The sequence below is a fragment of the Phyllobates terribilis genome, unplaced genomic scaffold, assembly GCF_046119375.1.
Source record: "Phyllobates terribilis strain yellow unplaced genomic scaffold, ASM4611937v1 Scaffold_3__8_contigs__length_932513732, whole genome shotgun sequence".
Classification (NCBI taxonomy): Eukaryota; Metazoa; Chordata; class Amphibia; order Anura; family Dendrobatidae; genus Phyllobates; species Phyllobates terribilis.
This window is the reverse complement of record NW_027362763.1, coordinates 557,944,541-557,969,438: the sequence shown is the minus strand read 5'-3', so window position 1 is coordinate 557,969,438 and position 24,898 is coordinate 557,944,541. Positions and strand designations below refer to the sequence as shown.

Here is a 24,898-nt window from a genome sequence, read left to right as displayed (position 1 = left end):
TATGCATGTACATAAAGTTCTGTGAAAAAAAAAAAAGAATCCCATTCTATTTTGGCATCAAAAACGCTGAAACAAATTTTGGTGCATTTTTTTCACCACCCATTACTTCCTATGGGTGAAAAAACGCTGAAATAAGTGACATGCTCTATTTTCCAAAAAAACATGCAAGGCACAAAATCCTGAACCAAAAAAAAACCATGATGTGTGAACAGAGAATTCTGGTTTCTCATAGACTTTGCTGGTACTGCAAAACGCAGCTGAAAATTTGCATAAAAAAACACGATGTGTGAACATAGTCTAAAGGTTTTTTTTTCACATTTGTGCTATGTTTTCCTCTCATACAAGCATCAATGGCACCCCAAGGACTAAACTGCCTTGCAATGGTGTCCATCAGATTCTACTGCAGTAACCATCACTCTAAAAGGAAAAATATTGCTGCATAGAGTTATTTCCATCAGATATGACACAATCTACAATGGAGGCCGCAGTAGGATGCAGGTGTCTATGCAGCCCAATTAATTACAGGAAAGGATGATTCTATCTGTATGTAACAAAAACAGGGGCCTATAGTGCACTATAATAATATCTAAATGCAGGAAACATCATAAAAGCAACCATGAACTATAACGAGCTAACAAGACAAATCATGTGCAAATGAACTATTAAAAAAGTATATTTAGCATAAAATGTGCTTTATTACCTTTAATATCCCGGTGAACAATGCCATGTTCATGAAGCACATTTATTGCAATTGTTATCTGCTTGGAGTAAAGCCGTATGACATGTTCCTGAAGACCAAGCCTAGAAACCTCCTCTAAAGTACCTTCATCACAATATTCCATGAAAATGTACATTTCCTCCTGGAATGATGGTGAAAAACAGGTTTGTTAAATATAAGCAAAAAAGGCATCTCAAAAAGTGGTCAAGACAAGAATAAAACTAATTGACGCGCCCCCAGCGCCGTGGGATACTCGGCAGCCGGGCCTCTGGTTTGCTGGGGGATATCCCGGTGGCTGACCCGGTCCGTGGCCCAGGGCGGTCACCCAAAAGGGGGACTACTTACAGCGGATTTGTAAAGTGTTCGTGACTCCACCTGTGGAATGCGGCTAAAGGGAGCCGCCGCTGCGGAGCAGTCCTCTGAGGCAGATGTTAGGGCAGCTTATGATGGAATGGCTCCCCACAGGTGGAGCAGGCCTCAGGGCAGCCTGGGGTAATGGATGGTGGTACAGGGGAGAGACGGCCAGGGCAGTTCAGGAAGGAATGACGGACACTCACACGGGGGTTCGCTTCGATACCTTTACCGGTCTTGATGCAGGTATGGTCCAGGGTACTCTGTAGGCAGGGTGCACTTCTGGACTCTCCCCAGTGAGCGGGTATAGGGCTTCCTGATCCGTTGCTTTACTCTCTAAGCTTCTGACCTGCCTGGAGCTAGGCCTGGCTTAATTACTGTCTGTCTCTCTTGCACCTGCTGACCTGGTGGGTAGGGCCTTCTCTTGGAGATCACTCTCCCTGAACGCTGGGGCCTCCGTGACTCCTAGCCCTGGTACAGTAGTCAGCGTTGGTCGGCCTGGGACTTATAGTCCTCCAGGTATCCGGTGGTCCCTACTGGGTATGAAGGGTCCCTGTAGGTGCGGACCCGGTGTCTAGTGTATATTTCGGGGTAAGCCTGGTAGCTCCTCTGCCACCTCAACTCCTCTCTCTTTTCCTCCTTGCCGTCGGCCACACTCAGGGCCCTCACTAGGCTTCAGTGCGCGCTGTAGGCCTGAACTTGCCTCACACAGCAGCCTGCGTGCTGCTCTCTCTCTGAGCACACTCTAAACTCTAAACTGAAACTGAGCTGCCTGGCTCCACCCTCCCTATATATATCCCTAACGGGCTCCCTCTGCTGGTCTGAGGTGGTAGGGTGGAGGTGTGTGAATGTAATGAGGGCCTCTTGTGGAGAAGTCCATCCATGCACCCTACTGGGTTCTGTGGCACCTGTGCGTAGCAGGGTGCCACATAATCACCAGTGCAATTCTCAGAAAACAAAGTGGAAACTCCCAGTAGACAAGGTCACCAAAATATAGATCCTACTCTGGATGATTAGTATAAACTATGGGCCATTACACTGCATCAGAATTTTCCCCCCGATGCACTATTGAAAGCCATTACTGGGCTTGTTCAGGCTTATAATTTGATTTTAGATCGATGGGGGATCAGACACCCACACCCCATAGGAGCTGAGCTGCAATTTTTGGCCTAAAGAAACGTTATCACATCACAACTTGTATAGGGAACTACTAAAGTAACCAAGAGCTTAACAGCCTATAAACCACATTTAATTTAGCTATACCGTTACCATAACCTCACAGAAATATTATTTTATTGTAACTGATCATATTAGTGGATTCATAGGAAAAAAAAGGGTTCTGGGTACTCCCTTCATTTTCATATCTCTGCAAAGTACATTAACTGCAAGACAGGAAACCAAAGCATGTCCATATAAATATGACATTTACACTCATTACAAAATGATTTGCATATTTAACTACCAGAAACTGCATGAAAATAATTGTAGATTAATATGCTTACTCTGTGAAGCTCCACACCAAAGTAGCGAACAAGATTAGGGTGTTTGATGCCTTCAAAGATTTTCAGTTCATCAGCAGTTTCTTTAATTGTCTTGTGGTCATTTGGTTGAAAACGAATCTTTAAAATAAACCATATTCTGATTATTACTAATAATTATTACTTAAAACTTTTCTCAAGCCATTACACCAAAACATAAATTGCTCATGTTTCAAGGCCAGTTGTCTTCCTTATTGTAGTCCTTATTATTACTATTATGTAGTCCCAAGTAATCCTATGGTTTCCAGCCTTTAAAAGGGACTGTCAGCAGGTTGTTATTATGTAATGTAAGAGCAGCATGATATAGGGACTGAGAGCATGAGTGAAGTGATGTGTCACTTACTAGACTGCTGTTTCAATAAAAAGTAGATTTTTGGTACTCAATCTGTTTCTCGCAGTCTTCATTGGTGGACATAGAACGATGGAATAGTCTGTTGCCACCTGGAGGCTGACACGTCACTTAAATTATTGCATTTAACCACTTCGCGCCAGAGCCTGTTTTTGCCTTCGTGACCGGGCCAATTTTTTCAATTCTGACCACTGTCAATTTATGAAGTAATTACTCTGGAAAGCTTCAACGGATCCCCCTGATTCTGAGATTGTTTTTTCATGACATATTGTACTTCATGATAGTGGTAAAATTTCTTCGATATAACTTGCGTTTATTTGTGAAAAAATCGGAAATTTGGTGAAAATGTTGAAAATTTTGCAATTTTCAGACTTTGAATTTTCATGCCCTTAAATCAGAGAGATATGTCACACAAAAGAGTTAATAAATAACATTTCCCACATGTCAACATAACATCAGCACAATTTTGGAACCAAAATTATTTTGGGTTAGGAAGCTATAAGGGTTAAAAGTTGACCAGCGATTTCTCATTTTTCTAACAAAATTTACAAAAACATTTTTTTAGGGACCACATCTTATTTGAAGTCACTTTGAGGGGCCTTTATGACAGAAAATACCCAAAAGTGACACCATTCTAAAAACTGCACCCCTCAAGGTGCTCAAAACCACATTCAAGAAGTTTATTAACCCTTCAGGTGTTTCACGGGAATTTTTGGAATGTGGAAGAAAACAATGAACATTTAACTTTTTTTCACAAAAATGTTACTTTAGACCCAATTTTTTTATTTTCACAAGGGTAACAGGAAAAAATGGAATACACAATTTGTATTGCAATTTCTCATGAGCGCGCTGATACCCCATATGTGAGGGAAAACCACTGTTTGGGCACATGGCAGGGTTCAGAAGGGAAGGAGCGCCATTAGACTTTTTGAATGTAAAATTTGCTTGAATAATTAGCAGATGCCATGTCGCATTTGGGGAGCCCCTGATGTGCCTAAACAGTGGAAACCCCCCCCCCACAAGTGACACCATTTTGGAAACTAGACCCCTTAGGGAACTTATCTAGATGTGTGGTGAGCACCTTGAACCCCCAGCTGCTTCACAGAAGGTTATAATATTGAGCCGTAAAAATAAAATTTTCACATTTTTCCCACAAAAAATGTTTTTCATTCCCAAATTTTGTATTATCATAAGGGTAATAGGATAAATTGCACCATGAAATTTGTTGTGCAATTTCTCCTGAGTACGCCGATACCCCATATGTGGGGGAAAACCACTGCTTTGGTGTACGGCAGGGTTCGGAAGAGAAAGGAGCGCTATGTTGGCTGGGATAGGTTGCAGACACCATGTCACATTTGAAGAGTCGCTGACATGCCGAAAGAGCAGAAACCCCCACAAGTGACCCCATTTTGTAAACTACAGTCATGGCCAAAAGTTTTGAGAATGACACCAAAATTATATTTTCACATGATCTGCTGGCCTCTGGTTTTTATTAGTGTTTGTCTGATGTTTATATCACATACAGAAATATAATTGCAATCATATTATGAGTACCAATAGGTTATATTGACAGTTAGAATGAGTTAATGCAGCAAGTCAATATTTGCAGTGTTGCCCCTTCTTCAAGACTTCTATAATTCTCCCTGGCATGCTCTCAATCAACTTTTGGACCAAATCCTGACTGATAGCAGTCCATTCTTGCATAATCAATGCTTGCATTTTGCCAGAATTTGTTGGTTTTTGTTTGTCCACCCGTCTCTTGATGATTGACCACAAGTTCTCAATGGGATTAAGATCTGGGGAGTTTCCAGGCCATGGACCCAAAATCTCTATGTTTTGTTCCATGAGCCATTTAGTTATCATCTTTGCTTTATGGCAAGGTGCTCCATCATGCTGGAAAAGGCATTGTTGGGCGCCAAACTGCTCTTGGACGGTTGGGAGAAGTTGCTCTTGGAGGACATTCTGGTACCATTCTTTATTCATGGCTGTGTTTTTAGGCAAGACTGTGAGTGAGCCGATTCCCTTGGCTGAGAAGCAACCCCACACATGAATGGTTTCAGGATGCTTTACAGTTGGCATGAGACAAGACTGGTGGTAGCGCTCACCTCTTCTTCTCCGAATAAGCTGTTTTCCAGATGTCCCAAACAATCGAAAAGGGGATTCATCAGAGAAAATGACTTTGCCCCAGTCCTCAGCAGTCCACTCCCTGTACCTTTTGCAGAATATCAGTCGGTCCCTGATGTTTTTTCTGGAGAGAAGTGGCTTCTTTGCTGCCCTCCTTGAAACCAGCCCTTGCTCAAAGAGTCTCCGCCTCACAGTGCGTGCAGAAGCACTCACACCAGCCTGCTGCCATTCCTGAGCAAGCTCGGCACTGCTGGTAGTCCGATCCCGCAGCTGAAACAGTTTTAAGATACGGTCCTGGCGCTTGCTGGTCTTTCTTGGGCGCCCTGGAGCCTTTTTGACAACAATGGAAGCTCTCTCCTTGAAGTTCTTGATGATGCGATAGATTGTTGACTGAGGTGCAATCTTTGTAGCTGCGATACTCTTCCCTGTTAGGCCATTTTTGTGCAGTGCAATGATGGCTGCACGTGTTTCTTTAGAAATAACCATGGTTAACTGAAGAGAAACAATGATACCAAGAACCAGCCTCCTTTTAAAGTGTCCAGTGATGTCATTCTTACTTAATCATGACTGATTGATCGCCAGCCCTGTCCTCATCAACACCCACACCTGTGTTAATGGATCAATCACTAAAACGATGTTAGCTGCTCCTTTTAAGGCAGGACTGCAATGATGTTGAAATGTGTTTTGGGGGTTAAAGTTCATTTTCTGGGAAAATATTGACTTTGCAAGTACAGTAATTGCTGTTAAGCTGATCACTCTTTGACATTCAGGAGTATATGCAAATTGCCATTACAAAAAATGAAGCAGTAAACTTTGGAAAAATTACTATTTGTCTCATTCTCAATACTTTTGGCCATGACTGTACACCTCTCAAGGAATTCATCTAGGGAAGTAGTGAGTATTTTTTAATTTTTAAATTTATACCATTGGGCAGTGAAAAAAGCATAATTGTATTTTTACCACAAAAAAATGTTTTACCCTCAGATTTTACATTTTCACACAGGGCAATGGGTAAAAATGGTGCCGAAATGTGTCACACAATTTCTTCTAAAAGTGTCAATACCCCATGTGTGGGTGTATCGTACCGCTCAGCCATACGGCGAGATCTGGGAGGGACAGAGCGACCCCTGTGGGATCCATTCACTATAATGAGGCAGCAGAGTTACTCTGGACTCCGTCTGGCCTCTGTTTAGCGGTGTCCTTTTTTTCAGAAGTGCACAAAACTGTGGCCAACCGCACTTTTATGCACGCCTAAAACAAATGACACCGTGGGATCACAGGCCAGACTGCATTCACAGTGGCCTATATCTGCCTCATTACAGGGAACCTTCCGTCATGAGTTCTGTTTGAATCACGTATTTCAGATATTTACACGGAAACTCTGGTGTAAGCGCTCAGCGCAGAGCGCAGGATAAATGTGAGCAGAGCCTTACTGCGATCTTTGGGAGACATAATAAAAAAATCAGTAGCAGGTGAAGAATTCGTTTTATTTATTTTTTACGCCGTTCCTCGTGTAATATAACTGATTAGATTACTTTATTCTTCGGGTTGGTGCGATTAGAGATACCAGATTTATATTGGGTTTTTATGACTGACAGCTGTCACACACTAAGACGCTTTTTTTTGCAAAATCTAGTTTTTGCATCGCCATATTTTGAGAGCTATAATTTTTCCATATTTCGGCCGACAGTCATGTGATGGCTTGTTTTTTGCGGGATGAGTTAACATTTTTATTGGTACCATTTTTGGGTACGTGACATTTTTTGATCGCTTTCTATTCCGTTTTTTGGGAGGTAAAATTAACAAAAACCAACAATTCAGGAATTGCTTTTTGAGGTTTTTTTTATGCCGTTCTCATGTGGTAAAAGTGATAAGGCAGCATTATTCTTCGGGTCAGTACGTTTACAGCGATACTACACTTACTATATATTTTTTTTATGTTTTGGCGCTTTTACACAATAAAACAATTTTACATAAAAAATATTTTTTTGCATCGCTTTATTCTGAGAGCTATAACTTTTTTATTTTTCGGCTGATAGAGCTGTATGGCGGCTTTTTTTAGCGGAACAAGATGACGTTTTCAGCGGTACCATTTTTATTTCCATTTTGCTTTTTGATAGCATTTTTTTCCACTTTTTGTTTGGCGATATGATGAAAAAGCAGTTTTTTGCTCCGTTTTTTATTTATTTTTATTACGGTGTGCACAGAAGGAGTTAATTAGTGTGACAGTTTTATAGATCGGGTTGTTTCGGACGCGGCGATACCAAATAGGTGTACTTTTTTTGCATAAACATACAGATTTATTGGTTTAATATTTAATTTATTTATTTTGTGATTTTTTTTTTTAACAGTTTGAAAACTTTTTTTTACTTTTTTTTTACATTTTTACTTAGTCCCTGTATGGGACATTAATTTTTATTTTTCTAATCACTGCTGTCATGCAATGTAATAGACATATATTACATTGGATGAGATCTTTTCTGACTGCTTCACAGTCAGTGTCTCCTGTTGGACTCACCTGCAGGGCTGAGCTCAGCAGGACACCATATATGGCAGATCTGGAGGCGGTCATGTGACCTCCAGCTGCCATAACAACGGAAGGTCCTGGAAGCTATCAGGGGGCCGTCGGAGAGGTAGGTTGACGACCCCCTCTCCTCTCACTATCTTCTATATGCCGCGAACACTATAGATTGCGGCATATAGAAGATAGCAAAGGGTTAACATCATTGGGACCTGATCCAATCAGGTCCCGATGATGTCCTCTGTCAGAGCTATCGCTCTGCACCGGAATCGCAGTGCTTGCAGGACCCTGGGGGTCCTGAGCGCTGCGGGACCACCCACCGTTTTTAAACAGAGCCCAGGCAGCGCCGACGTTTATGTACAGTGGGCGGTCCTGAACCGGTTAAATAAAATTGGCTCCTCCCCAGCAGACTATACCTCGCCTGCTGGAGTCAGGCTTCCTCAGTTTTTTGTAAGAAAGCAGTAGGAGGAAAGAAATTAATTAAAAAGGGTATTCCCATCTCAAAGATCCTATCACAATGTGTAGTAGGTGTAATTATATTAGCAAATACCTCCAATTAGAAATGTAGTTTAGTTTTTCTGATTCGCTATGTTGCTTTCCTAAAGTGCATGCATTGCAGGACCTTAGGTATCCATGGTTATGACCACTAGCAACTAGCTAACTGTCACTATATCAGTGGTTGTAACCATGGATACCTAAGGTCATGCAATGCCTGCACATGACGAAAGAGACATGGTGAGTCAGAAGAACTATACTACTTTTCTTGGAGGTACTTGCTAATATTATTATTACACCCACTACATATTGGGATAGGATCTTGGAAATAGGAATACCCCTTTAAGGCAAGAAGAAACATAACTGCACGCCCAACCGGGCAATCAAATGAGGCAGCTGCCCCCCCCCCACCCCCCTCCCCCAATGAAGACTGCGAGAAACAAATTTTATGGAGAGTACCAAAAATATACTTTTCTCATTCGTCTCATTGGGGAACACAGAACCATGGGATGCCCTAAAGAAAGAATTGAATATCATACTGTTACCACCTAGCCTTCTGCCATAACCCAAGCGGAAGGTACTGCTGCCTGCAGTATCTTCCTACCAACGCTTGCATCTGCCGAGGCAAAAGTGTGGACCCTATAAAACGTAGAAAATGTATGCACCGATGCCCAAGTAGCTGCAGAGCTGCAAAGCCGATGCCACCCAGGAAGTTCCCACCACTCGCATAGTGTGCCCTGATCCTAAATGGGGCCACCCTGGCCTTAGTGCTATAAGCCTGGATAAGAGTAGTCATGATGCAGGGGCAATGGCTACTTTGGAAGCGGCCTGATCCCTACAAGGGCCTTCTAGTATAATAAACTAGGAATCAGAAAGCCTGAATAAAGCAGTGGCTGACAAATAGTACCTTATGGGTCGAACTTCCAACCTGTGCAGAGCAATCTCAGTAGGAGGAGATGGTGGCAGACAAAAGGAAGGTAAAATAATGCCTTCATTAACATGAAAACTCAAGACCACCTTCAGGAGAAAAGACTGAACTGGCCTCAACACTACTTAATCCTGATGAAGAATAAGGTAAGGAGTGCGACAAGATAGCCGCAAGCTCTGAGACCCTCCTAATAGAAGTGATGGCAATAAGAAAAGCTACCATAAGAAAGAAAAAATTGTAGAGATCTCTCTGATAGGTTCAAAAGGCGGAGACTGAAGACCCTCCAAAACTTGATTCAGATCCAACAGAGTCCAGGGGAGTCCGATAGGCCACAGGGTGGCCTAAAGTGTGCCAACCCCTGGAGAAAAGTCTTAATCTGATGCAGAAAGAATAGCCAGCGTGGACACCTGTTCCTTGAGGGGGTTAGGCACCAGCCTACCTGCCTGATTCAGACAGACCTGCTGCCCTCAAAATCGCAGCTTCAACAGCCATGTCGTTAGATTGAGCGCCCGTAAATTCGGATGGAAGAACGGAACCTGGCACAGAAGGTCTGGAAGAACCCATGGGGCATCAGCTAAAAAATTGATAACATCAAAATACCAGGCCCTCCGAGACCAGACTGGGGCAATGAGAATGAATGAAACACTCTCTGCCCTGATCTTCTTGAGAAGTCTGGGTAGAAGCGGTAGAGGGGGAAAGGGGTAAGGTAGAGAGAACTGAGACCAAGAGATTACAAGGGCTTCGACTGCAATAGCCTGAGGGTCCTGGCACCTTGCCATAAATTTCGGCAACTTGTGGTTTAGTCTGAATGGCAATATATAGACATCTGGTGTACCCCACCACCGACAAATCTGCCTGAACACCTCCGGGTGAAGATCCCACTCTCCTGTGGGTAGCTGTTGGCGACTTAAAAAGTATACTTCTCAGTTGTCTACCCCTGGCATATGAACTGCCGAGATTAGAGGAACCTTTTCCTCTGCCCACTCCAAAATCCCTGTGACCTTCGCCATGGCAGATGGGCTTTGTGTGCCCCCGGCTTATTGATATATGCCACAACAGTAGCATTCTCTGATTGAACCCTGATCGAGAACCCTCAGACTAAGTGTGACCAATGTAAAAGAGCCAGAGCTCCAGAATGATGATTGGGAGAATTCTCTTCTGACTGCTCCAAAGTCCCAGGACCATCAAGTGATGGAAGATTGCTCCTCAGCCAGAAAGGCTGGCATCTGTGGTGAGCAGCTGCCACTGAATGGGAAGAAAAGATGGACCTTGAGTTAACAGCAATGACGTTAACCATCACCTGAGAAACTGGCGACAGCAAATTTGGAAACGAATAGGCAGATATAGGGACAGTGTTGAACTGTTCCAAGAGGCTAGAAGAATGTTCAGTAGAGGTCTTGATTAAAATTGAGCAAACGGCATTGACTTGAACGTCGCCACCATCTTTCCTAGGACCTTCATGCAAAATTGAAGGGGATAGTTGCCCGGACAAGGGGATAGTTGCCCGGGGGGGCAGGATCTTCGTGAAGATCCTGGGCGCTGTAGCCAGTAAGAATGGGAGAGCCCTGAACTGATAGTGATCTTGATTGGCCGCAAAGCAAAGAAATCGCTGATGGGCTGGAAAAATCGGCACATGCAAATAAGCGTCCCGAATATTTTCCTGAAGAAAAATTCCCCGGCCCCGTGCATGCGATCACTGACCGGAGTGACTCCACTGTGAAACGACGAAGCTGAACCCATTTGTTCAGGCACTGTAAATCTAAAATAGGCCGCACAGAGCAGTCCTTTTTGGGGATGACACATAGGATTGAATAAAGCCCCCTGAAGCGCTCTGAAACAGGAACTCCTACAATAACCCCTGCCTGGAGCAGGTAAGATATCACCTGGTTGAAACTGACTCTCATGCTGGGAGGGCGATAGCAAAAGAAAGATCCTGAGGTAGGAGTGGAGAACTCTATTCTATGACCCGATGAGATGACCTCCCTGATCCAAAGACTGCCCCGAGCCATGCCTCGGCGGCCACCAACCTGGGAAGAATTCCTGAATGGGGGCCGCCCATCAAGCATTGACCTCCCTGTTGCCTCTGGACCTGGAGGACCTAGCCCCTGATCCAAAAAGGCATCCGGCGAGTGTTGGTCTAAAGGTAGCACTCTTGGGAGACCCTCGGTTTAACCTACCGACCAGACTTGTCTGGCGCTGAAAACTGACAAAAGGGACGGACCAGCAAGGCCCCACGCCTCAGAAAAAGATGGCTGGCACTGGACGGAGAAAACAGGGTGCTTCTGCCGCTTGTAGCTTCCGAAAGCGAAGGCTTTTCTAGCCTTATTTCAAAATAAGCGAGACCCCCTGGAATGTGGTCCTGTCAGCTATCTTTTTGCAATTCGGTCCGCCCTGCACACCATGAGCCACAGCATGCAGCGAATCACACGCTATGTGGGGTGGAAGGCAAGAGCTAGTCGTGTTATAGACCTCCGGCCCCAGTACCCAACTACCAACAGAGTCGAGGTACATTGGTCAGGCCACGCCGATGCGAGAGGATACAGACTGAACAATTACAGCCTGTACTCTGTCACTACATGAGTGAGATTGTAAAATTACACTGTTTCCCAGAGACATCCATCTGAAAAACACAAAGCAAAAAAGGTTAGTGCCTAAACTAAGACAGGTCTGAGACAGACCTTGCCAACTAACACTACAAAAAAACTGAGGAAGCCTGATTCCAGCAGGCGAGGTATAGTCTACTGGGGAGCAGCCAATTTTATTTAAATGCAATAATAGTGTCAGCCTCCAGGTGGCAGCAGACAATCGCATGGTTCGGAGTACCCCAAAGAGACCAACGAGAAAATCAATTTTTATCAGCAGATTATCACTACAGGACTAGGTGTCCCATGCCTCCTGCTTTGTGTATCCATGTCCCCAGCACTGAGTAGCAGCTTTCTGTCCATATATAGTGTACACAGAAAGTTGTCAGTGGGGTTGGGTTATGTAGGGCTCAGCATTCTGAGCACAGCTAGCCCTACAGCAAAGAAAACAGTGATTGTACCAAAATAACAACATGCAGATCAGTAAGTGACACCACTGGAATCAGGGTCTCAGCCCCTACACCATGCTGCTATCAGATTACAAAGTCCTGCTGACAGATTCCTTTCAATAACAATGTGTGTTTGATAGAGCTACAAATGATTGTATACTTAGGACTAGCAGTGTCGAAGGATTTCCTAGCATCTGTGTCAAATTTTCTCAAGTTGAATTAGGAAAGGCAAGTATGTTCCTGCAATGCTCCTACTCTTGTCATTAGTGAAAGCTAATTTTGTTCTTCTGCCAAGTGACATAAAGTTGATACCTGTTACTCTAGTCATAGCAGAGGGAAATCCAAAGCTTTCTCATTGTTACTAGCTAGCATCTTGGGAACAGGCTTTGACTGCTGTCCACACTGACTCATGCTTCTGAATGTAGGTCAAGAGAAACTGTTTTGTATCCAGGCAACAATGCCTCAATGTAGAACAACATCAGCAGCGGGTGTCATTAACTTAGTGGTATCAAGTTCTAAAACTCAATGACGGATGTCTGAACTTATCGCTGTGATTAGATGTGTATCATATGACTATTTTATTCACACTTGAAAATATTTGAGCCTGTTGAGAAAGGACGTTAGGAATCTTCCTAGCATAGGAACGTTTTTCGTCTTGCCCAGTTATATCGAACACGCCCCAACCCGGAGAATTTGAACCATAAATCGTATATACGAGTCCCTCTTCAGCGCACCCCAAAACGAACACAGAACAGATCCCATAAACAAAGCTATAGACCTCTGCCCTTTGTAAAGAACACAGCCGTATAGTTATCAAGGGGTTTAAAAGAAAGCAGTCACGATTCATGCTGCCCGAACCACAGACAGTAAATCAGAGACTGGCTCGTGCATTAGAATGTGCTGCCGTGTTTTAGAGAAATAACTGCTGAGGATGAAGTCGCTAATCACAGAGGCATTTCTCAGCTGGCTTCTCCCCATTAGCTCAGTTAGACTTACATGACTCTCCCTATACACACAAAGCTAGAGACTGGCAGTCTAGCAGAGCTAGGGGGGAGAAGCTGGAGGGGGTATGCCTCTCTAAAATGTAGAATAAAACAGGTGCTTGTAATGCATTAAGTGTGCCGTGGTTCAAGCGGCATGAACTGACAGGTTCCCTTTAATCAGCCGTCATACTAGAGACTACAGGCTGCAGCAACATATTAACTGAAATTTTAAACAAAATAAATTTTCCTGATGTTACTGTAAAAAAAGCAGTACAGCTAATTGTTTGTTAGTTTGTGCCTTTTCAGCAAGCAGTTTATTAACCATGGAAATGTATATGGAAACCACGATATATATCTTGCAACATCTTAATTCAGCCTCCAACTTACTTCTTTCATAGCCATGAGTTCTCCAGTATCAACACTAATGCAGGTGTAGACCTTTCCATACTGACCTTCACCTTTGAAATGAGAGATAATTATTGGAAGGTAATACAAGATGTTAAATCTAAAGAAAACTACATTGTAAACTGCATACAAGACTCCATTTAATGGTTTGAAAAACAATCTTAAAGAAACATTCTCAACAATATTGATATTGATCAGTGCCTTTTTGGAGTTTGTGCAATTTGCAGGACCTGGTTCAGAGGCCGCATCAGTAATTTGTGGTCACTGGAGAGGGGTCCTGAGAACTGCCCCTTACCTTTCAGCATCACTGGATTCTTAGCCAGCCTTTGGCACCATCCCACATGCGTCAGGCTGCAAATATGACGTAGTGCCAGCCCAACTGATCAAAAGAACAACCCGGGAATGCTGTAAGGTAAGAGGCAGTTCTCAGGACTCATGTCCAGTGGCCACAGATTACGGACGTGGACACTAGATTGGGTGGTGTAAATTGATTCATACCAACTCTAGAATTCTTTCCGTTTGCCATCATTATCCAATATCTGCACTGTTCCTGTCCTTCGCTGCACCATATGACCCAAATTCAGACTAGACGGATGACAGGGTTTTTTTTTCCATGAACCAAAAGTCTATAAGATTAACGTTGAGGTGCTCATAGACTTGCATTGACAAAGCGTCTTTGGATCCACACAGGAGATGCTGTATGGTCAAGCTAGTGTGAATTGCAATCATGTGGCGCAGAAGAGGACTGAAAAGATATGGATATTAGGAGATGAATGTGGTGGTATGTATATGACCACATACACTGTAAACACCATAATGGATAAAAATGTATGTTAGAGGGTTTCTTTAAGCACAAAATCTTAAACTCACTAATCTATTAAATACTTTAATATTCAAACTAAAATGTAAGTTCTAACTTACCGATTTTGTTACCCCTCTGCCATTTAAATGTCACTTTCCTCAGCCCAACATGCATAAAGTTATCATAGGACTTTGGAGTGTCACAGACTTGTCCTATTATGTTTTTTATCCTCATTTGTCGATATCTTTGATCCTCAAACACCATGATTGATTTCTGCACGGCATCCATGGGCCGGTGCCTTGCTGCAAAGTCTGTTAAGAGAAAAAATTTTTTTTTTATATATATATATATAGATAGATAGATAGATAGATAGATAGATAGATAGATAGATAGATAGATAGATAGATATATATCTATATATATATATAGATATATATATATATACACACATATACACACATATATATATATATATATACATATACACACACCAAAGTCTAGGAGGTAATTCTCACCTGATTTTATTAACTAGAAAATGCTGATTCATTTTTATTCCCTGGCTGATTAGACATTAAAACCAGCCCAAAAAATCTACTAATAAGCCTACGAGTTGGAGCATTATACAACATGTCAGTGAGCTTGGAAAGAAAATATTTTGAATGTTTTAGACCACTTCTCTGCAATGAACGAGACCAGTTTTCAGAGGAGGTTTTACTACGGTGTCAGAGCTCCCACGTTTTTCTACTACAATACATTGAGTGTATTCCTAACGTCCTTCATCGGAGGCACATGTTGCCTATTCTTGCTTGCTAACTGATGGAGCCCGTGGGTACTGTAGTGAACCTTTACCTCGAGTCTGACTGATTAGATTCTGAAGCTCCCAACTTCGTCTTGTAGAACCTCCTTGTTCTGCCTTCGGATAAGTAGGCTCTAAATACATTAAACAATTCTGTGTTAATGAAAAGAAATCCAAATAAAAACAAACAATCTGGCCATTTTTTATACAAAGACTTTGGTTCATTACAGTCCTGTATTTTGTAAATTGTAAATTAATCTATTAGTAATAAGAGGTAAATAAAGAACGTAGTGGATGTGCTAAAATCAATAGATTAAAAAAAAATTCAAAAAACTAATTTTAAATAGGTAACTGAAAGTGAAAGTTATGGGGATGCATAAAAACACATCATCAAGGTCGAGATGGAAAGCTTAAACTAGTAGTGAAGTACAAGTTACCGTCTCTCTCCTCTGTTGGGCTTGAATGTCGACTAAGGGATCTAAACTGTAACTCTGAGGCTATGGAGGATAGTCGGTCATTCTCTGGGACGCTGGAGCCTCTGCAGGAAAGAGCATATTCAGCATTAATACCACTGTGTACAGACAGTGGAAAGGTCAGAATGAGACCGGCAAAAGATATTCCCGTCTTTAAATAGAATACTGTCCAGACAAATAATGGGGAAAACTATATAAAATATTTACAATGCTTGTGGAGAAACGCAGTTACTTGGCAGAGAGATTCATACCTGGTGCAAACATGTATTACCAGAATGGTATGAGAACAATGAAAAAAGCAGACCATCAAAAACCAAAAGAAGTCTACAGACTTTCATGATAAACCTGGACAACCCCTTTAACTTTTTTATGCTTCCTTCGCAGTATCCGCATGAGGACTGTATTTTTGTGGGATGACTGCTATTTTCTCATTGGCACCATTTTAGGGTACAAATAAAACTAACTTTTAGTAATTCTTTAATGGAAGCAATTTTGCTATCGTTTTTTTACATTTTAAATGCTAAACAATGCTGCAGAAATGAAGTGTTATAGTACTATTATGGCAATACCTAATTTATATACATTGTGTTAGTATTACTTGTTTACAATAAATACTATTGGATAAAAAAAAATAAATGTTGTTAGGTCGCCATATTCTGAGAGCTAGAAGATTTACATTTTTCAGCACGACTAGCTGTAGTTTTCATTGGTTTAATTTTCTGGTCCATAGAACCTTTGGCACGCTTTTTATACCGTGTTTTGGTAGGACGGATAAACAAAAATATTTGGGATTTTTTTTTATTACAGCATTCATTGTACAGTATAATTGACTTGATATTTGTGGTGTGTCAATAAATATATTTTACCCAATTAGATCTATTTTTTAACGTCCATACTTTTGCAGAAGAAAATCACTTTTTTAAAAATTTTCATAATGTCTCTGTTAAAGGAGTATTTTTTTTTTCCCCCAAACACACCATATTTTATTACTTGAACAGGGATTGTTTTTTATTATACACTTAATTTTGTTTACAATAGGTTATTCCCACAAGAAAACATTGACCATGGAATCCTTTGTAGTGCAGCATGTTATACTGCTGCTACCTACTTCCGTACTCGTCAGACTCTGAATGTTCTCCTCTGTTAGACGTATGTAAGCAAAAACTGGAGTAAGATAGGCTGCCAGCAGAAAGTCAGGAACATCCTGGACCCGATGTTGAGAACATGGCTTTCTCAAAAAGTGTAGTCCGGGAACAAATATTGTATGCACCTTTCTTTATCTGGACATCACAGGCTCTGCTGGCAGCATATTTTACCGGTTTTTGTTTACATACATTTTCGGCTATGTTCACATTAATACATGCCCTCTACTGAGCACTACGTCGGGATTTGTCGGAATCCCCAAAACGGCGTTCTCACTAGAACCACGGCTGACGGAGTATCTGTGGACACTGTCTGGCCTCCATCCAAGCAGTATTTGCTTTTCAGACATGGACAAAAACCAACGCAACACAAATTCATGTGCAAGTCGGAAAAAACGAATACTGCTAAGGCAGGGGCCATACTATCCACAGTGATTCCGTCAGCTATATTCAAGTGGATGGCTCTGTTGTGCTTCCTGTTGGAATACAGTTTTTAGGGTATTCCAAGACACTACTGACATTACCAAGAGAAACAGATAATCCTACTTGAACATGCATTATTTCTATATATTAAATACCTAAAACCATCCGGTGCAGGAGTGTTCAGATGTGGATTTGGTGGGTCACTGTGACATCGAGGCACCTTTACAGGTCGTGGACTATTGCGATGTGTAACTAATAAAACAAGACAACAGAACTGTAAATAAGGTCAAGAAAATAGCTGGTAAAGTATACAAATCTGGCCCGTAAAATAAAGATTATGATCATATACTAAGACTTATATTACTACACTAGTACAACATTGTAAAAACGTATAAATCTTTATTAAATACATATAAGGTAATAGACACATACAGGTTATAAATACCAGACATGTGTAAAGATATAAAACTACAGAGACAGGTGGGGTGTCATGATATCCGAAACCCAAATAGCAGGTACCATACAAAGAAAGGCCAGACACAGGGAGTACAGGTGGGCAAATAGCCAAATCGACCTAGTGGTTCACCACACTTAGGTATAGGACCAATAGGAAAAAACCTGAGTGGCAAGTCTCAATGATGGCAAAAGTATACAGCTTACCTGGAATCAATAAGGCGCCCCAAAAAAAGTAATGATGGTAGGCGTACCTCGCTTTCCAACGCGCGTTTCGCGTGGAGCGTACAAGGCTTTCTCACCTTCCCTTCTTTTTTGAAGTGAACTTCAAGTGGTGAGACCAAACAATTTATTACCTCGAGCACTGGTTTATTTTGAGCACATACACTTTATTGGTACTGCTCTGGTAGTCATTTGGCTTTTATTATTATGTTATTAAAGTGGTAGCATTAAAAGTTATATTTTATATACGTTTCTCTCCCTGCTGAATTTCCTATTATATATGCTGAGAGATGTTTTGGGGTTGGTTCAAATGACCATACCATTCCGCTGACTTTCCTCCAGTATATAGTATAAGCTATCAAACTTTCACAGGTTCAAACTAAAAAAAAAACATGTAAAGAAAATGTAGAAATGTAAAATTAAAATCAACTCCCTTTGCTCCTATTAAAAATAAAAAAAGAAAATATAGTACTGTAGTGTCCTTAAAAGTCTGATCAAAATATAGAATTAACCCAAACAGTAGACATTGTAAAGAAAAAGAAAATAAAAAAAATGCCAGAATTGTTTTTTTTTTTTTTTTGATCAGCTCGCCCTCCTAAAAACCTGAAATAAAAAGCCATCAAAATGTTGTATGTATTCCAAAACGGTATCAATCAAAATACCATCTCACCGAGCAAAAAAGAAGGCTTCACTCAGCTCAATCAACAGCAAATAAAATCGTTATGTGTCTCCGAAAATGGAGACACAAAGCTGAATTTTTTATTTTCAGGACTTGGACAAAAAAACTGATGCAAGTTTGGTATCACCATACTCGCAGTCACCTGGATAAATCATGGTGCCAGGATATTTTTACCAAACAAATGCCGTAAAAACAAACCCAAAAGACAAAGGCAGAACTGCATTTCTTTTTTTTTCAGCTTTTCAGCACATATATGGTAAAATCAATGGTGTCATTCAAAACTACAGCTTGTCCCGTAAAAAAAAAAACAAGCCCTCATACGTCTATGTTGACAGAAAAAGAAAGAAAAAAAATATGGCTGTTGAAAGAGCTGGGGGAAAAAAAAGGAAAAGCGCAAAAAAAAAAAAAACGAATTCCTTGTACCTTAAAGGGTTAAATTACACTTTGCAATATACTTATTGTGAAAAATCATCTACAGAGATACAGCTGTGCCCAAATGTATCACACAGTACAGTCAAACAGGATGAAAGACGTCGTTATGCGTAGAACCCATCTTTGTGTCACTGCCATGGAAACATGAATATTACAACAATCTTCCATTCACTTCTGTTCTCTACTGCCATCAAGAGAAAAGATCAGCGCGCTCATAATCTTCTCATAAAGTGTTACAGGTGCAAGCCATGCAGATCCTTGCTATTGACGAGCATGGCGATGTGATTAGGTGACACTATGCCCACATTTCTCTTGCTGCCTCTTAGACTCCAGCTTTTTCATGTGAAAGATGGCTCTATGCAGTGCAATTGTTCCCCTTACAAAGAGCGACACTTCAGGGAAACACCATGGAAGGCACGGCAGTATTGATTTTTTTTTTCCCTTTTAAAGAAAAAACATAAAAACTTACCAAGGTATAAGCCAGTGATGGGACTATGGGGTTTTCCAATAACATGGCCAATGCATTCATTCATAAGTGCTTGCAAACTCTAAACAACAAACCGAAAAGTCTAGTCATTTTAACATCGGCATACATAATAAAAGAAAACATACCTAAGGAAATGCATAAATGGCACAACCAATTAAAAGCCTACAGAAATTGTTGAGATCAGACTAATTTTGATGATATATAACTTATGAGAAATTCAACCATCCGTAGCCTTACATATTAAAAAGCTGTGTTGTCATACCTCACCCATCATTTAAGTAAAAAATGGAGTCTTTTCCCCCCCAATTACCCCATAGCTAAATAACACATTGCCACTTTCACCTTGCAAAGGGTTTTTGGAAAATAAGAACTTTAATTGTGTTAGCAGCTGTAGACAACATCTCTGTTATTCCTTGCACCAATTTTGATAAATCTCCTCCATTATGTCTAGATGGTTGCATATGATAAATCTTTGAACAATCTAATTACATTAACTGCAAAATGAGGCTGTAGATAACCCATACACCATCTGTCAACAGGTTTTGCTAATCTGAGAGCAGCATGATCTAGAGATAGAGACCCCAATTTCAGCGACGCATCACTTAGTTTACTGGGTGCAGTAGCTGTTGTGACAAATAGTTTTCTCTGTTGCAGAGCTGTGCACAGCCCCGCACACACCTCTGATTGGCAGCTTTCTGTGTACATTGAATATTAACAGAAGGCTGCTAATCAGTGCTGGGAGTGTGGTTGGACTATGAGGCAGCTTGTCCTTTAGTGATAATCTCCTGCTAATAAAACACTGATTGTACTGAAACAGCAAAACACAGCCCAGTAAAGTGACACATCACTGGAATCAGGCTCTAAGCCCTTACACCAAGGTGCTCTCAGATTACATACCAAAAACCTACTAACAGATCGCCTCTAACAGCTTTCTTCCAGAGCCCCCCACACACATGGAATCTGCTAAGTAAGAATGTGCGCTAAGTGTATTGTCAGTGTGTTAATACGCTCACCTAATGCACTCTTCTCCAGTATCCAGCTCCGTTTCTCTTCTGAGTCTCGTGACGGCAATTCAAACTATCGGGATCACTCTGTACTCAGTGTGTGGGGCAGAAGTCTCTTTTACAATGTAAGTCTGTGTATCCTTGTTTTGATACACCATAGGCTGACATTGTAACAGAGCGTAGTGTGACCTGGAGAATCTGAAGAGAAGACATTCACAAAAGGACGGGAACGGTGCTGGGTACCAGAAAAGATGGTGATAGGCGAGTGTATTAAAACATTGACACTACATTACATGCCAACATACACAGGTGTAGGGAAAAAAGGTTATGGGAGAGCTTCTTTAACCAATCAATATCTTATTTTCATTCTCCATGCTTTGCATTTGAATCTGACCCTTCAAAAATGTAAAATAGTTTCCAATAACTGAAGGGAATTCTGCTCTTCACTGATGGAAAATAAAGCAGTGACTCTTTTCCAATACATAATATGCTTCCAAAAGGTTGAGCATAAGACAGCAACAGAAAAGGCCAAGCACTACAACCAATTAAGTTAACGATGGTGTGCTAGGTAAGAGAATTGAAAGAAAAAGATCTTAGACCATGTAATTGTTCCAGAATACTACATATAACAAATCCCAAAACATACCAGAAAGTCATCCTCCAGAAGGCCTGAAATAAATGCTGGCTCAATGGCTTGAAGATAGTCAAATCCTTGTGTTGCCCACCTACAAAAAGTGCAGATCGTCATGAGTGCTAAAAGTGTATGCCCAGTGCCCACATCTTACTCTCTAAGCTTACTCACAATTTTGGAACAAAACGTATAAATATATTACCTTGGTCTGGTGCCTCGACCACTCTCACATTTTGTCAGCACATAGTTCATCCACTTTCTGGCAAAACTGATGTATTTGTCACCAATGTCCTGCCTGAATTTCCCAGACATCAGACGAACAACTTCTTTGTGATACTTAAAGGCAAAAATCTTTATGTCAGCAATTCTTGCTTGTTGAAAATGACTGAAGATACAAGTCATACTACCCCAATGGAAAAATGCTGGCTTCTAAAATTACCATACTGCGCATATAATAATGTAAAAAAATATTAGTTCCTAAACTGCACAATCTTTCCAGGTTGGAAAATCACTACAACTGCTCTTTCTGCCCAACATAAAAGTATATGTGGTACACATCTAAAATTACTTTTGCAAAGAAAAAATAAAACAAATAATTGTTGTTTTCTTTGTTCTAAAGCAGTGTAAAAACAAACAAATTTAGCTATACACAGAAGAATGAAAGTCACCTGTAGGCATCTTTCACATAGCGGGTCATCATGGTTGATTGCACAATCCCCTAAGAACATTCAGAAGTCATTTCAATCTTCATATTTTGATGTAACCGATCGCCCATGTGATGTGTATGGGTGCCTCCAACTCTTGAGAGAGTGATGCATTTTTAAATCAAACGCCCTATCCTTTCGTTTCATGGGAAAGATACACTACAAGCGTCTAGAAGTAGCTTTCTCTGCTCATGGAAAACACATGAAAGCTCAGCCGAGCCAAACATTTATGTGCATGGAGTCTAGAGAGCACTACTAGCTGAAAAGGGAACCTGTCAGGTCAATATTGCTATTAACCTACAGATATAGGGTTAATCGCTTTCTGATGCCCAGTCATTGTACTGAAAGTGCAGCAAACGTTTGTGTAAAAGAAAAAACAACACGGTTTCTGGAAATTATGATTTGTATTACACATCTTTTTTCCCTTATGCATGTTCTGTCTCTAATTTTCAATAGCCTCTGAGCTAGTGGGTGCATGCTAGCTGCTATCCAATTGGCATTCTCTCAATCAGCTTCACCAGAAGTCTCCTGGAATGGTTTCTTACAGTCTTGAAGGAGTTCCCAGTGGCGCGGAGAACTTGTTAGCTGCTTTGTCTCCACTTTGTGTTTCAATTCATCCACAACGAAATCGGGTGATTGTGGAAGCCATGTCATCTGATGCAGCACTCCATCCCTTTCCTCTATGGTCACATAGCCTGGAGGTGTATTTCGGGTCATTGTCCTGTTGCAACAAAAATGATGGTCCCACTAATTGCACACCAGATGGGATGGTAGGTCGATGAAGAATGCTATTGTAGCCATGCTGAGTAAATGCACCTTTAATTTCAAATAAATCAACAGTCACCGGCAAAGCACACCCAAAACCATCACACCTCCCCCTCTATTCTGTGCCAGTGGGCAACAGACATGTAGAAATCATCTGCTCACCTTTCCTACGTCTCACAAAGAAATGGATGTTGATCTCAAAATTTGAGACGTTTTGGTACGACTGTACAAATTTCCACTGATCTAAAGTACGTTGAGTATGGTAATAGTAATTACATAACTAGTAACACAATTAGGTTTGATCCAGGGTTCTAGGACTGATCGCCTTTTCTCAGGGTCAAGAAGGAATTTTTCCCTGTGACGCAAATTGGCTGAAGGTGTCCTGGATCAACAGATTTAGGCATGAGGATTTAAGTAATACCTTTATTGGAATCAAAAGAGTGATACAAAAGATAAAACTAATTAAAAAATTCTAAACTGGTTCATTTTTAATTGTAGAAGTGAAGCAATTATAAAAATGGTAATAATACATTAACTGGGACTAGGCCTCACCAGTTAGTAAGTTAGTGTATTGTTAGCGTAGGGAGTACAATTGGGGTAGGAAGGTTAAACTTGATGGACCTAGGTCTTTATTTAACTATGTTACGTCCAGGCTTTGTGTTGCTCGATACCAACAAGTCTCTGCTTGTTTTCTGTTCTTAGTAGCGACTTTCTTTGCAGCAATTTGACCATAAAGGTCTGCTTCTGCAGTCTTCACTGAACAGTTGATGTTGAGATGTGTCTGCTACTGTCTGTTATTTGAGGTGCTGTCAATTTGTTTTTTTCTGAAGATGGTAACTGGGTCTCATGAGGACCATAAAAAAAAACATTACCTCTGTTCATCAGTTTCATCATAGTGATTGATGGTTTTCATGACTGCACTTGAGAATATCTTCAAGATTCAGTCAAAGTAAGGATGGACTTTCATTTCTCTTTACTTGAGTGGTTCTTGCCATATTCTAGTTTAGAATAATTGTGGAATAGAGCTCGGTCCTGTATGGAACTGTGTACAAACACGGCCTTTGCAAAACACACCTGATTGGCACAAACATTTTTAGAGGGCCGTTGATTCCACAAATGAACTACCAGGTGACTACCTGATGATGCTACTTGAGAGAATGCCAAGGTCAGCTGTCATCAGTGTGAGGGTACCTTTGAGGAGTCAAAGATTTTACACATTCTGGTTTGTTTCATCTACGTTTCTTTACTCCTTGGTATCAATGTCTTTTGTGGTTTTGTTCTGGTCAGTCTGAATGTATATTGTGCATATTCTAATAAGGGAAACCATTACATGAACAGGTGAGTGCAAACTTTTGATTGGTCCTTTAAGTTATAACTGAATGGCTGTTAGACCTACCTAACCTCAGAGCTGGACAGAGGAACTATTCATGCTACCACCCCTCTTACTAATTTTAGTGAATTCAGTTCTAGAAATATTTGCAAACGTATGTGATTGTGGAAATCAGCATAATGATATATGGTATGTGTACTCGGCATATTTTATACTTTACATATGAATTTATTTACATTTTGGAAAAATTGCAAAGTGATGGGTGGCAACTTTAAAAATGTGCTTGAGCACAGAGCATGATTTTTTCAATTTTATAGCCCAGGTTATGTGTGAAAATTGTCGTGGTAGCAAAAGATAATAGAGGTCGACTGTGATCATCATAATACATGAACAAAAACCCTATGAATCTGATTTTTGCTAATGTCTGTCATTTGCATATATTTAGTTCAGAGATTCATTTTCTCATACCCAGCTATCCTTGAAAATCACTTCAAATTATTTTAGTTAATTTGCAGGACATACCTCAAAACCAAAATTGTAACCTTGAATCATGGCTTCTCGATAATATTGCTGCAAAGTGGAAGTTTCGGATTCATCCACCTCAGCTTCAAATTCAGAGGTGTACAATTGATCCACCCGGTCTATGGCATTGTTGATCTTATTGCAGAGGTCTAAGGCATCACTCTATTCAAAACAAAAAAAAAAGACAAATTCTAAGCTTCATAGATCATTGATGTCAAGTGACTAGACAATACATGACCGGATATGTCACCAATATATGACCGGATAAGCCCTTTAATCTCACGGCACTCAATACATCCATATCTGCCAGGTCTATGGTATTTATTATATAATGTACTGGAAAATAGAAAAAAATTCCAAGTTCGATGAAATAGTGAAAAAAGGGCAATTCTGCCAGAATATATTTTAGCTTTATGGCTTTGTGTGGTAAAAATGACCGAGCAACAAGATTCTCCTGGTCAGTAGGATTACAGTGATTAGAAAAAAAAAAACAGCTCACCCACACTCCTTGGAGTCCTGAAGCACTGAACACAGCGGACCACTTGCAGCCATGGAAAAACCAAAAATTTGTTCCAGCTTCTTAGATTGCA

The 24,898-nt window shown here is 40.9% G+C and overlaps 1 protein-coding gene across 2 annotated transcripts in view; it reads right to left on the bottom strand.

Annotated features, from left to right (window-relative positions):
- MAP3K4 (mitogen-activated protein kinase kinase kinase 4) overlaps positions 1-24,898 on the bottom strand; it is a 113,096-nt gene that overhangs the window by 6,991 nt on the left and 81,207 nt on the right. For both annotated transcript variants that reach the window (XM_073671411.1, XM_073671412.1), the window contains exons 12-22: positions 24,309-24,470; positions 21,190-21,323; positions 21,003-21,081; positions 19,335-19,413; positions 17,235-17,331; positions 15,479-15,579; positions 15,095-15,175; positions 14,365-14,556; positions 13,426-13,496; positions 2,572-2,688; positions 701-860 (exon numbers count right to left, since the gene is read on the bottom strand). In XM_073671411.1, the coding sequence (XP_073527512.1) occupies positions 701-860; positions 2,572-2,688; positions 13,426-13,496; positions 14,365-14,556; positions 15,095-15,175; positions 15,479-15,579; positions 17,235-17,331; positions 19,335-19,413; positions 21,003-21,081; positions 21,190-21,323; positions 24,309-24,470 (1,273 nt within the window). The remainder of the gene's footprint in view (positions 1-700; positions 861-2,571; positions 2,689-13,425; positions 13,497-14,364; positions 14,557-15,094; positions 15,176-15,478; positions 15,580-17,234; positions 17,332-19,334; positions 19,414-21,002; positions 21,082-21,189; positions 21,324-24,308; positions 24,471-24,898) is intronic.